The 14293-nt window shown below is 34.7% G+C and overlaps 1 protein-coding gene across 1 annotated transcript in view; it reads right to left on the minus strand.

Annotated features, from left to right (window-relative positions):
- Positions 1-4737: 4737 nt before the first annotated feature.
- C1GALT1 (core 1 synthase, glycoprotein-N-acetylgalactosamine 3-beta-galactosyltransferase 1) overlaps positions 4738-14293 on the minus strand; it is an 82002-nt gene continuing 72446 nt past the window's right edge. Inside the window, exons 3-4 of the mRNA XM_007982083.3 lie at positions 10654-11321; positions 4738-5575 (exon numbers count right to left, since the gene is read on the minus strand). Of these exons, the coding sequence (XP_007980274.3) occupies positions 5372-5575; positions 10654-11321 (872 nt within the window). The 3' untranslated portion in view covers positions 4738-5371. The remainder of the gene's footprint in view (positions 5576-10653; positions 11322-14293) is intronic.

Consider the following 14293-nt stretch of genomic DNA (forward strand, 5'->3'; position numbering starts at 1 on the left):
CCAGAAAATTGTTCTGATAATATTTTTATTTTCCTAATACCACTCTCTGAAATACTTTGTTTATTCATCCACTAGCTTATTTTCTAACTCTAGAATTAAGACATCCTGTATGTCTTGTTCACCACTGTATTTCTAGCAGATGCTTGGCACAATTATTTGTTGAATAAACTGATTTCTCTGTGTATGCAATAGATCAAAATATACCAAGGAGCACAGAAGCAATCTCTCTCTAAATATATGAGATTCTCTCACCTCCTCTGCCCCCACCCATCCAGACACACTTACCTGGACTACAGAGTGTTTCTAATTTTTTCACAGTATATTATTCTCAGTCAGAGGTGGAATATTTTGTTGCTTTAAAGTAAGTAATACATATTGCAGTAAAACTTATGTAAGCCTATTCAAACTAAATAGCTTTGATGGGAAAACAATTTTATACTTTTGGAAAAATAACCCCAAACTACCCATAAAAGACAACATTTATCTCACAACTTTTATATTGGTTAAAAATAATCAGATGAAACAACTTTGAACACGGCAATTTATTTTATGCATTATTTAAATCCGCTGTTTAAAAATGTTCAAAAGGCACTTCAAGAAACATTTAAAAATACATTTTTCTGACTTAATGGTGATCACTTAAAATAAGCAAGTCACCAGACATTTTTAAACCATTCATAACACCATTACCTTAAATAATTTTTAAATTCCAAAACACAAACATTCACTATGTAGTACAACACACTGCTTAGCAGTAAGATTAGTTTCCCTCTAATAATATACTTCATGTAGGTTATTAATTTGCAAGGCCCTGCGAAGTTACTAAAACTTAATATAAACTGAAAACTAGAGAGGTAAGGGAGTTGAAATAGAGCACAATTCAACTCTAAAACTTTAGAGTTGGTTTCTCTACAGAGAATTTGTAAAATTCCTTATTCTAGCCTGTATTAAAGTTTTTATTTCAAATCTTATAAACACATTTTTAAAAAAATCAACAGAGGTTACATTAACATTTAGCATAAAATCTACCACAGGTTGTCTGCCAGATTGCTTCAGTATGTTTCTGTCAGGCCTACTATAAAGCAGAAAAATAAAGCAAATGAGATTTTTTTGTTGTTGTTTTTGAGAAAAGGGTGAGTGGAAGAATCCAAACAACTACTTCCTTTAATAATTGTAGATGTAGAATTAATTTAAAATTATAGATTTTTAAGCAGGGCAAGTATCTCCAAAGCCAGCAGGCATTATTCTTAGACTTTTACTTTCCGTTTCATAGGGAACCCTAGTTAGTAGGTTTAAAATTATCAATTAAGTAATAAAAATTCTAATCACTATTAACAGCCAAATTAACCCTGTGAAGGCAGCATTTAAGAGTAACTAGAAAATAGAAGTTAGTAATAAAGCAAATAAAGAAGGGCAATAAACACAAGGCAGAAACTGTCAAAGAATAATAGTCTAATGAACTGAAAACTTAAATGGCAAACAAAATGCTAGATATAATTTAATCAAGGGATTCTTTCAAGTATAATAAATAGTGCATCAACCTGGTAATAACTATAGTTTGACAGTCTCAAGGGAAAAATACTCAAGAAAACTGTGAAACTAACCAGTTAGCAAATTTAATGCTCAAATCCAATTCCATATTAAAAAAATATTAAGAGCTGATCAGTGATTTATTTTCATACCTCATTACAGTAAGAAAAACTCCTCTGAAATTTGTATTTGAAAGCAAACTGGGACAAAAATCTGCTTTATGAACTTTCCACTAGAAAATACAAGCATACCATTATTAGACAGCATAAGACATCAAAAGCCTTATGTTTTGAAACCATACTAAAATCATTTACCAAATAACAAAGATCTTAATCTAAAAGACAGTGAATACATCATCATCATGAAATCTGATTTTATGTGCTCTATGAAGTACTTGGAGAATTGCTTTTTTGTTTTTCTTTTGCTTTATTAGGTCAAACAAAACAATGAATTAGCAGAAAAATGTATGTTATAAAATAGCATTTACTACTTCAATTTTTTTTTAACAATTGTGGAACTTTTTGATGACACTTATGTATGCTTTTAATAAATTATGTACTTATTAGTACTTAATAACCCTTCCTGCCTCAACATAAAATTACTAAACTTGGAGAATTACAGATTTTATTGTGGGCCCTGATATTAGTCACTTTGGAGAAGCTAAAAATTTGGCCAAAATGAATGATCCAATGACCCTTTAAGTTATCTTTATTTCAGGTTTAATATAGTGTGATCCTGTACTACAATGATTTAAAACATGCTTTTTGAAAAATGTCTTAGTAATGGGACAGTAATCTTCGTGTGTTTCAAACACTATTTGCACCAAAATCACATAGGTTGTTGGGTACTGGTTCTCAAACGAGGATAAGAAAGACACCTGCAGAGTTTGCTTGAACACAACTGCTAGCCCCTGCCCTTAGAGTATCTGATTTAGTAGATCTGAGATGGGGCCCTGAGAGAGGCTGCATTTCCAACAAAGTTCCCAGGTGATGTTAATGCTGTTTGTTGGGACCACACTTTCGACAATCGCTGCCCTAGGGTATCTGGTAAGAATGCATACTCTTGGGCCCCATGCTTAAATTAGAATTTCTGAGATTGGGGTTTTCAGATCTGCATTTAACAACATCCTGGGCAAGTGTGAGAACCACAGTTTAAGAATCACTGTGACAATTTGGCTGGGTTAATTTGACTATTACTGGCCAATGTATCAGATATCACATAACATATACATAAAAATGGAAATAATGCTAAATGAATAACCCCAAGCCTGAGACGGTTCAAATGAACACATAGGGTTTGAATATAAATCCTACCTCTGTTACTAGCTTTGTGACAGTGACAAAGTTACTTTAATTCTCTGAGCCTCAGTTTCCTTATCTATAATAGGGGAAAAACACCCAAATTTTGAGGATTAACACTATTATACACAGATTATCTAAGTACAGTACCTAGCATACAGTTGGCACTTGATAAATAATAGCTATTATTTCCTTATCTGGTCAAAGCAAATTTTTCATTCACTTAAATGCAGTATTTACACTCCAAGGTAACAGAATAATAATACAGTCTTCTATTTATTGCTCCCTATTCTGGGACAGACAGTGTTCTAAGAACCTTACATTTATTTAATCCTCATAAAAATCCTGTGAGGTAGGCAGTATTATCATCCCTAATTTACAGATGAGGAAACTGAGACACAGAGAGATTAAGTAAAATTGTTCAAGGTTACAAAAACAGTAAGTGTTGGAGCAAGAATTTAAATCCAAGCAAGTCTGACTCTAGAGCCCAGGATTCATCACAACATTCATTTCCTATAAGCAAATCTTAAGGTTTTTGGATATTTATAGTAAACCATTTATACTTCTAGTCAAGTAACACATATGAAAATTCATGTACACACCATGGTGAAGAGTTGTTCAAAGAATCAAATGAATGCCTTGAAATTTTGGCAGATGATACTACCATGATAATAGGTAAAAATTGGTGCATGTTTTCACTATGTGGGCAGAGTAGTCCATGGTTAGCCAATGAAATGAACATCCTCTCAAATATACCATTCAAAGAGGTCATGATTTTGACATGTTTTGGCACAATAAATATAAATTACTTAGCTAGCTGGGCGCTGTGGCTCACACTTGTAATCCCAGCACTTTGGGAGGCCGAGGCGGGTGGATCACTTGAGTTCAGGAGTTTAAGACCAGCCTGGCCAACGTGGCAAAACCCCATCTCTACTAAAAATATGAAAATTGGCTGGGTGTGGTGGCACGTGCCTATAATCCCAGCTACTCAGGAGGCTGAGGCAAGAGAATTGCACCACTGCAGTCCAGCCTGGGGGACAGAGTGAGACGGTCTCCGAAAAAAGGAATTACTTAGGTAAATAGCAGAGTCAGTGGCACGACAGCTATGTAAAATTGGCATAATGATAAACATAAGGGAAATGTAAATCTTTTGTACCATAAAAATAATCTCATAGAAAGTCTGTAAAATATTCTGTTATGACACACTGAGTACTGCTAAACATAATAAAAATAAAAAATTTCTTTCCCTTCAGAAACTCTTTAAACAGAGTCACTAAAAATAGAATGAAACATTTGTGAATGTTTTTGATGACAGTCTTGACTAGGTATTCTGCGTTGTTAGAACTATCCATTAGCAAAACAATTATCCCAAAATAGCATCAACCTTCAGACTTATTTATAAATTAAGTATCTACTCTTTCAATATATAACATTTTTGTTTAAGCACTCTGCATTTTCTATTGTTTTTAATTCTTGTCAAAATCTTGCCACTGTAACAGTCACCTCAGATCCTATAAATGAATTTTAAAACTCTGCTTTAAACAAGTTATGAAAGGCACAAACAAGTTCTCATCTCAACAGGATGACAATGAAATAAACCATAACTATGTAGTTGGAAAGAGTTTAAAATAATCAATTTAAAATGTCAGTAATTCCTGAGAGTGGCACTGTTATAAGAAAAGCATCCTCAAATAGCATTAAATTTATTAGTTACCCATAATTAACAATGGGTAAATTTGGGAACAAATATTGTACAATACATGTTTACAAATGCTATGAATAGTTTGAGTAAATTAATAGTGGAGAATGGTATTCAAGAGTGGCTAAACATATTTAGAAGAGAGACAACAGAGATTCCGTAAAAGATTACCAATTAGAATAAAGTATATAATATAGTCAAGGCCCATGATAATTTTAAAGTGTGGTTTTATTAATGCACTTCAGGGTAAGTGCCAGTTTTATTTTAGCTTCTTCTGGAAGAAATAATACCAATTATAAATAATCACAGCAACATTTTCATTAGACAAAAACTCTGTGTGTGTGTGTGTGTGTGTGTGTGTGGAGGGGGGTGGATCATTTATATCATACTGCAAATACAAACTCAATTCTTGAGCTGTATTAACAACACTGAGCAACAATATTTCTTTCTAAAATTTTCTTTAAGGCAGGTCTGTTTATTACTAACATGGTGCAGTGTAGTTTTAGTAAATTTAATTATTTTAGTTTCTCAGTGACAATAATACAGATGGTCAGAAAACAGGCAACAAAATCTCTTTTCTAATTCCTCTACCTGGCCACCATTTTAAAAACACAAGTTCTTCTCATATATAGATATATTTATATATTACTGTATCAAAACACATTTTAACAGACTTCACAGCTCATTTAAAGCTTCAGTTTATAGTCAATCATGTGAAAGGTTTCTATAAGGAATGTTCACTTAGAATTCCTCACTGGGATTCCAGTGTTCTATGTCAGAAATGCAGAAGTCCTTTTTCAGTGCAATGCTAGACATTTTACCTTTGTTCACTCATGATTTTCTTTCAAGGGTTTCCTAACTTCACTTTTGTATCTTCGTTTTTGTTTGCTTGACTAATTTCCTTTAGTATATCTTCAGGTAAGGTAGGTTGATATCTGTATAAATAACCATATGGACGAAGATGATAAACGAGGTATTCTAACTCATACATAGTTGTAGAATCAACGTAGTGAAAAGACACTGCAAGATCAGAACAGCAACCAGGACCCTAAAAAAGTAGTGGAAATAGGCATTGTTAATAAACAGCACATTGCTAGCATACAATATTTACATACTTATAAAGGACAAGGTAATTTTAAAAGAATGCAAACATTAAAGATGGCAAGGTAAAGCAAAGGAACCTAATATACTAAACCTGTGGAATAAATCAATAGTTTACTTAGACGTCCTAATGATTTAAAACTAACTGAAATTGGTGAAACCAAGTGAAATTGTGGAAAGTATTTTTAACTGAAATAACATTCTCTCACACTCTTTAGCAGATAAAATTATTGAGATTTCTTCAAATCAAAGGAGCAGCTATACAAAGGATGATAAATCTCCTCCAACATCTGCTTTCTCTTCCTAATTTTCTCACTGTAATTTTTTGCGTAGCTCAGACTCGGAAAGATACCTCTGGGGCATTCAGTGACTACAAAGCCTTGCCCATTAGGTGTCTACAACCCAATACACTTCATCTATATATATCAACCCAAACAGTACAGTATTTGAGACAAAGCTCTCAAGCTAGACTTGGGTTTGAACCCAAATTTTGTGGGCTAGTATACGACCCTTGAGTAAGCTATTTATTCTCTATAAGATTCAATTTCCACATCTGTAAAAGGTGGTTATTTACAGGAGACAATGTGTGTAAAATGCTTGGAATTACCCTTTGCTTAAAATAAGTGCTCAATAAATGTTAGCTATTATTGACTGAAAAATCGTATCAGGTGGCCCTCAGGTAGGTCAGATTTAAACCTTTGTCCAATTATGTAATTCTCATAAATTCCTAATAGGGTTGGTATGAGAACAAAGTTTAAAATAAAACAATACAATGAACAAGAAAGCAATAAAATTAAGAAGACAAAAAGAGACGAATTAAGCAGTCAACCTAGAGTCAGAATTGGTATCTGGAGAACGTTGGTGTCATCCAGGTGACTCCAACAAAACTTCAGGCTCCATCTGACATCTTTGTAAAGAATGAGGGAGATAGTCTAGCAAGTTCCAAGAGAAGATGCATATTGATTGAATATTTAATAAATGTAGTAATTCATATTTGGAAGTATGTAGCTTACAGTGTAGTAAAAGTTATCAAACTGTCCACTGCATTTTCTCTGCTGTTATCTCTGAACTTTCCTTTGAAACACACACTGGATATGTGGATTCTTAGACAACCTAGTCTTGCACCTTTAGGAAATACCAGAATAAAAGCAAATAGGAAAGATAACCAGACAGGTCAACTTGTGATTATCTAAACTAGCTCTGTCCAACAGATATGTGAGCCATATAGTAGCCACATTAAAAATGTAAAAAAAAAGAAAAAAATAAATGAAATTTATTTAACGGAAAAATTTCATCATATTGTTTTAACATGCAATAGTTTTACAATGATTAATTAAACCATTCTTGAAACCAGGTGTGTATTTTATTTATGGCATGTCTCAATTTGGACTAGCCAAATTTCAAGTGCTCAATAACTACATGTACCTTACTCACTACTATCCTGTCCAGTGCATATTAAACTTAAGGACTAGACCAGTAAAGGTTTTAAATTGCTGACCTCTGGAAGCAATTTTATGTTCTCTAAAATAATTAGTATTTTTGATAAGATTTACTGCATTAATTATGTTACTCTTATTTATATTTTACTGGATAGTCAGGATTCTGTTAGGCATTTATGCAATAAAAGACAATAAAAGAAAAAAGCTATAATTATTACAAAACAAGAGCTAGCAGACAATTATGGTTACCCAAAAAACTCAAGAATCTCAAGCGAAGAATCCTCAGAATAGGGAATTCAGTTACAAAGCCAGATTTTAAAGATGCTTAAAAAGAAAACCAAACAAATACGTTTTCATATATATCAGTAAAAAGGTTAAGTTTTTAAAAAGCCCAAGTAGAACAGTAACAGAAATATTGCGTACCTATGGAAATGGTTTATAAAACTTGACCAAAGGACCTAAAAAGCAACTTAAAAAAAATCCTCGGCAGTTATCCCTAAATTAATGAGCTTGTATGCAAAGATAAAGAAATGAGTTGCCAAAACACTTAGAAAAAAAGAAGAGTTAATTTGCCCTTAGAATAATAACTTAAAATTACTGTAAAGCTACAAGGTTCAAAATAATATGGTGCTGGGCCAAAATCAAATTAGAACAATGGCACAGAACTGAAATCCCAGATATAGATCCTACTATAAGGGCTATAGTGTACGATAAATGAGATATTTTAAATCAGTAATGAGTTAAAAAATGGCAGTAGAATAATTAGTTAACAATTAAAAAAAATCAGGAGCTCTCTACCTCAATTATGTACTAATATGTTTCAGACAGAATAATGTAAATGAAACTGAAGAATAAAATAAATCATATTTGACCACTTCTGACCTACAGAAAAGTCATTTTTTCATGTAGAGAGATATACATAAACAATTACACATATATTTTAAATCTACCATATTAAGACTCACTGCAACTTCTCTGGTGAAAAGTCTATTACTAAGAAGGTGGAGTGGGAAGGGAACTGCTTAAGAGTCAGTTCTGAACAAGAAATTTAGGAATGTAACTCTTTCATGAATTAGAGTATCTTTTACCCTGACTAGCTAGATAAAAATTTTCTGTATTTTCAGTAATTAGTACATAGAAAAAAAAAGTATAAGATTTAAACTCATTTAGAGGGAAGAAAACTTACTAAATGATAGATGAATAATAATAGAATTTTAGTTTCACATTGGGTTTATGTAAGAATCTCCTGATGGAGAACAGGCAATGTCAGATTGATGGGTCAATTTTGGTACTCTGAATTCTGTTTTATGTTCTTCAACATAATTGGATAAATTTTTATAGAAAGAACAAATGTGCCATCCATTTAATAAACCACTACAATGTAAATAAAGGATGCACTATATTTATTTTGTTCATATAAAGCATATTGTTAGGTATACTTTATTTGCAAATAGGAATTATAGGCAGTACTTTTGAAAGGGAGGCTATTTTGCTGTTTACAAAATAATGACAATTATGATGTCCCTTTGCTACTCTTGTATGTATACCCAACATCAGATATTCTTAGTAATATCTTATGTGCATTTGGATGTATTTGCTACATGTTTATATTCTTGAATTTGGGTAAATTTTTTATATGGGAAAAGGATACAGAATTAAGAAAGGAAAAGATCAAGTCATCTTGGAATGGTCAGAATATATTAAGAAAAGTTTACATCAAACAAGCATCCAAAGTGGTACTCTCACTAAAACAGAAAAACAGATTATGAAGTTTCCTTTAAAGCTGATTACTTAAAGCTCAGGTCAAATGTTCTAGGACAGGATCTCTGAACCATGGTACTACTGACATTTTGGGCAAGAGTAATTCTTTGTTGTAGGAGGCTGCCCTGTGCATTTTAGGATGTTTAGCAATTAGTAGGTTTATAATGTAGTGGGTTTTTACCCATTAGATGCCAGTAGCAGCCTCCTAGCTGTAACAACCAAAAATGTCTCCAGACTTTGCCAAATGTCCTCTGGAGGCAAAATTGCCCTGGGTTGAGAATCACTGTTCCAGATGATGATCTGAAAGCATTGCCTTATGAAGATGAGAGGAGTAGCATGAAGTCTATTATTTATATGTTAGGTCCAGAGAAAAGAAGGCATAGAGAACTAGTTTTCATGATCCCTGGTCTCATTCAATTATCCACTGAAGCAATGCTTATAATAGTGAACATAGCACATACATAATTAACATTGATAAATCTCAATGTTGTATGAAAAGGGGAAGTTGTAGAAAGATGCTTATTTAAAAATCTGAAAAACAATACTATATATTATTGATACATAAACATGTAGAAAAATATAAAACATTCATGTTAATGAGTAATATTAAATTCATGACAGTGGTTAACTCCAGGGAAGGAGGTTGGAGAGGGTACACAGGCCTCAACTATAGCATTTTTTTCTTTAAAAAACTCTGAAACAAATGTAGTAAAATATTAATATTTGGTAAAGATTGGGGCATAAGTACAATGCATATTCTGAAATATTTGTACAACTGGAATACTTCATAAAATAATGTACTTTAGATACAATTCTCAGGAATGTGAGCCAAGGCTTATTAAATGCTTACTGTGTGAAGGGCTGTACTATGTTGTAATTACAACTAAATAAGACAAGTACATTATGTCCATCTTAGTAATGAGGAAACTAAGGCTCAGAAGTCAGACAAGTCGTTCGGCTATTAAGTGGGAGAGCAGGATTTGACTCTAGGTCTTTCTGAACCTCCACTAAGTCCTCCTGATGACTAGAAGGCTCTTTACCCAGATCTTCACACAGCTTGCTCTCTAATATCACTCAGGTTTCTGCTCAAAAGTCACCTCTTTGAGAGGCCTTCCTTAACCACCCAAACCAGAGGACTCCATCCCATTCTGGGTCACTCTACATCCCTTTACTTGGCTTATTTTTCTTCAGGGCACTTACTACTAAAATCCTATTTTATCTTTATAAGTCTGCCTGTTTACTGTGTATCTCCTCATACAGAATGTAAGGTTCACGAGAACTGGAATTTGGCTGTGATTTACTTCTACATTCTCAGTGCCTGGCATATAACCAAGAGATGTTTGCTAAGTGACTACTGCTGACGTCCCTGTTCTCATCTATTTTGTTATACTGTCAGTCTATTTAAAAAGACTACGAAAGGGCCGGGTGTGGTGGCTCATGCCTATAATCCCAACACTTTGGGAGGCTGAGGCTGGTGGATCACAAGGCCAGGAGATCGAGACCATCCTGGCTAATGGTCTTGGAAACCCCATCTCTACTAAAAATACAAAAAATTAGCCGGGCGTGGTGGCAGGCACCTGTAGTCCCAGCTATTCGGGAGGCTGAGGCAGGAGAACAGTGTGAACCTGGGAGGTGGAGTTTGCAGTGAGCGGAGATGCGCCACTGCACTACAGTCTGGGAGGCAGAGTGAGACTCCGTCTCAAAAACAAATAAATAAAGAGTCCTCATTATTGGTACTAAAGAAACATACACATATTAACATGTTTTTATCAACAAAATTCAGTCAGTCCAAGTATTAACATAGTAATAAAATTTCTAAACTTACCTCTACAGGAGGATAATAGTTGTAATTCCAGTACCAAAAGGTTCTAGGTAGATAACCTTTAATTAAATGGTGTTCTGGCACAAAGGGATGAAAAGTTTCTTTTCCAGTGGTATCTCTGGAATCTCCTGCTTCTACATTTATAATTTCCATGCATCTCCCCAGTGCTAAGTCTTCAATGGAGGAACTATGTGTACACTTGTCTGTTTTAAATGCATCAACAAATCTTTTCAAGGCTTCTTTGCTTAGTACATATCCTGCTCCTCCACTCATGTAGCCCTGTTTTACATAGGGCTTAAATCTTCTCCCAAAGTAAATGGGTTCTTCAGGGTCGTATTTCGAAAGAAGCCACCTCAAATTGTCTAGTATGACATATGTGTCATCATCTGCTTTCAAAAACCAATCAGCATCTTCTAAATAATGTTCATGAACATACTGAAAAGCTTTAATTGTTTTCCAGTATAGTTGATCTCTGCCTTCTTTGGTTTTCAATCCCACAGCAGGGAAGTCTTTATTTTCTTCTGAACTCATAAACAACACTTTGTTACAACGCTGGGCCCATGTAGCTTTGACATGTTTGGCCTTTTTCTCTAGGTTTTGAGGGCCGGTCATAACCCAACAAAGAATTTTAACTTTCTGATAGAGGTTTTCAGCGATGTCTGTGTTTTCATCTATTAAACAAAACATTTTAAAAAGTTATTTACATAGATGTAAAATCCAAATATTAATAAATTATACTGAAGAAAGCATTTTTCTAATTTCAAAGGTCCTCCTATTTATCCCTCTATTAGTGATTTAGCCAAAGGAAAGCAAAACTCATCCTAATGTAAACTGACATTCTGATTTATTGGTTTCACGTCAGTGTTATCCAAGACATCACTGGAGCTAATAAGAGTTGACATTATAATCTAAATTCTTCTCAAACTGTAGTTTACCAATTAAAAGCAACAGTATCACCTGGGAGCTTGTTAGAAATGCATAATCTTAGGCCCCAACCCAGACCTACTGAATCAGAATCAGCATTTTAATAAGTTCACTTGGTGCTTCATAGCCATGCTAAATGCTGCCTTAAATAGTCTCTGCTTGGCACTTCATAGAAGAAAGCAGCTGGTTTTTAATAGATTATTGACAGAAATTTCTAACTGCTCTGAATGAGTTTCTGAAGAGCAGGAAAGACATGCTGCTGAAGTGGCAGTTCATTTTTGAAGTTCACAAGAATCAACTATAAAGAATTTCTACAAGTACCCAGAGGTGGTAAAAGTTCAAAGCACAGGAATTGAGATTACTTCCTGATAGTAACATATCTCATTCCAAAATGTAAATCCACCAATCAAAAACAGAAAACAACAATGGTAGACGTGGCAATTCCAAGACTCTAGAGCAGTGCTCTTTAAACTACTGGTTTGCAAAGAAATAAGGAGCTTATACCAGAATATAAAGCAACACATTACTTTGAAAAAGGCCTACCATTAGAACCAACCAACCAAAACGTCCACTTAACTAAGCAGTGAGCTTAAAACTGATTTACATCCTAGTGTAACCTCATTATCTTGTGCAGACAAACAGTTTACAAACTGTCAGGCCAGGACCGCATTTTGAGTAACACTGCTGTACAGGAAGAGCTCAATGATGAGATTCTAGACGAGTACTTCTTAAGCTATCTGTGGTGAAAGGCCAATTTTTATTTCTAATACCGGTCTATACTGGGTAAATAGGATAAAAATGAATTATAAGAAAAACAAAACTAACAGAAATATAAAACACAAGCCCTATATTTTTATTTTTAGCTTCAGACAAAATTACTCCAATTACAATAAAAGTTTCTGCTTACTCCCAAATAAGCAGCCATTCTTTAGTTATAGGACTAGAATGAGTCTATGAACGGACTTTCAGTAGCAATGTTCTGCGCAGTATCCTGATGAAGTATGTGCTTAAAATTAAGGTCAAACAGTAAGTTACTTAGTCCTATGAGAAATTAACAATGAAGGCATAATATACTAGTTAACCGACTGAGAGGAAATAATGGGAAAAGCTGGGTGGAACATAAAAATATTCTCATGTCCCGGCTGGGCGCAATGGCTCATGCCTGTAATCCCAGCACTTCGCGAGGCTGAGGCGGGCGGATCATGAGGTCAGGAGTTCGAGAGTAGCCTGGCCAACATGGTGAAACCCTGTCTCTACTTAAAAAAAAAAAAATACAAAAAATTAGCCGGGCGTAGTAGCGGGCGCCTATAATCCCAGCTACTCAGGAGGCTGAGGCAGGAGAATCACTTGAACCCGGGAGGCGGAGGTTGCAGTGAGGCAAGATCTGCACTCCAGCCCAGGTGACAGAGTGAGACTCTGTCTCAAAAAAAAAAAAAAAAAAAAAAATTATCATCTCCCTCTGAATATCAAGATTCACAATCCAAAAGGACAATAGCAGACGAAATCACCTTACTTTCAGTCAGAAAGCATAGACATCTCATATCCTTGAGGAGCCCAATCTCTTAGCTATACAAATATACCAAACCTTGAATGGACAGAAATACTGAATGCAGGAATCCCCAATCTGTTTCATTCAGGCAAGACAGGTTTGTCCACTGCCGCTTGATAAATAATTTTTCATTCACTAATTACTTTGTACCGGGCATGGGCTGGCACAGGAGATGAATAAAATGAGTAAGACACATTTCCTGCTGCAGAGAAAGTCAGTCCATTCAGGGAGCCTGAACCTGACACACAAACCAGTAATTGCTAACTAGTAAGACATGTTATTATAGAGGTATGAACAAAGGATTCAATGTGCTGAAGGAAAAGAAAGTAGTGGCTAATAAATCCTACAGAGCAGTATATAGGGACCTGGGTAGAACAAAAAGAAAGATAAAAATAAAGAGATGACACAGAAAATAGGTTATAAGTTCACCAAAAGGAATGGTGAAGTTTGGCTGACTGCAGGTACACGGGTATAGCTGAAGGTTTGAATCAGAAATGCACTGTGGACTAAGAGGAAAAGATGAAAAATGGTAAAGAAGTATCATAGAATGTACTGATAAATGGAATTGGCTAGCATGTGAAGGCAATCACCTACCATGATTTCATAATTTCTGGCACTGACAGATGCTAATGAGCTATATAAAATAAAGAATAGAGGAGGAAGAGCAACTTCTAGGAGTAGGAAGGAAAAGGAGACTCAATTTACACATGCTGAGTCTGAAGGGAGTAGACAAACTTTTAGCATACCCCACATGTTGTAGGCCATTGAGCTGGACAAGTATGTATCTAATACACATGCCTATAGTGAGGCCTAGTACGGCCTACTGTTAGTAGGGAAATCTGGCTTCAGTTGATCATCTAAAGCCATGTAGCTATGCTACAGAGCACACACACAGTGATCAAACTGTTCTGTAAGAACACAGAGCACCTGCTCAGAGCTGAATTACTGTTATATAAACAATCCCAAAATATGACATAGTATGCATGTGTTTGCTAGTTGAGAAAACGGAACCAGGCTTTGAAATCTCACCCTTCAACCTCTGATTGAGAGGTAGTGAAGAAGTAATTACTACTGGGAAGAGAAGAGAAGCAACTCTGAATAGTGGACCCTCTGCATCCCAGAATTCCAATAGTTTTCAAGCTACTTATATTATTTTCTGTCAAACCATAT

This window comes from Chlorocebus sabaeus, chromosome 21 (genome assembly GCF_047675955.1).
Source record: "Chlorocebus sabaeus isolate Y175 chromosome 21, mChlSab1.0.hap1, whole genome shotgun sequence".
Classification (NCBI taxonomy): domain Eukaryota; kingdom Metazoa; phylum Chordata; class Mammalia; order Primates; family Cercopithecidae; genus Chlorocebus; species Chlorocebus sabaeus.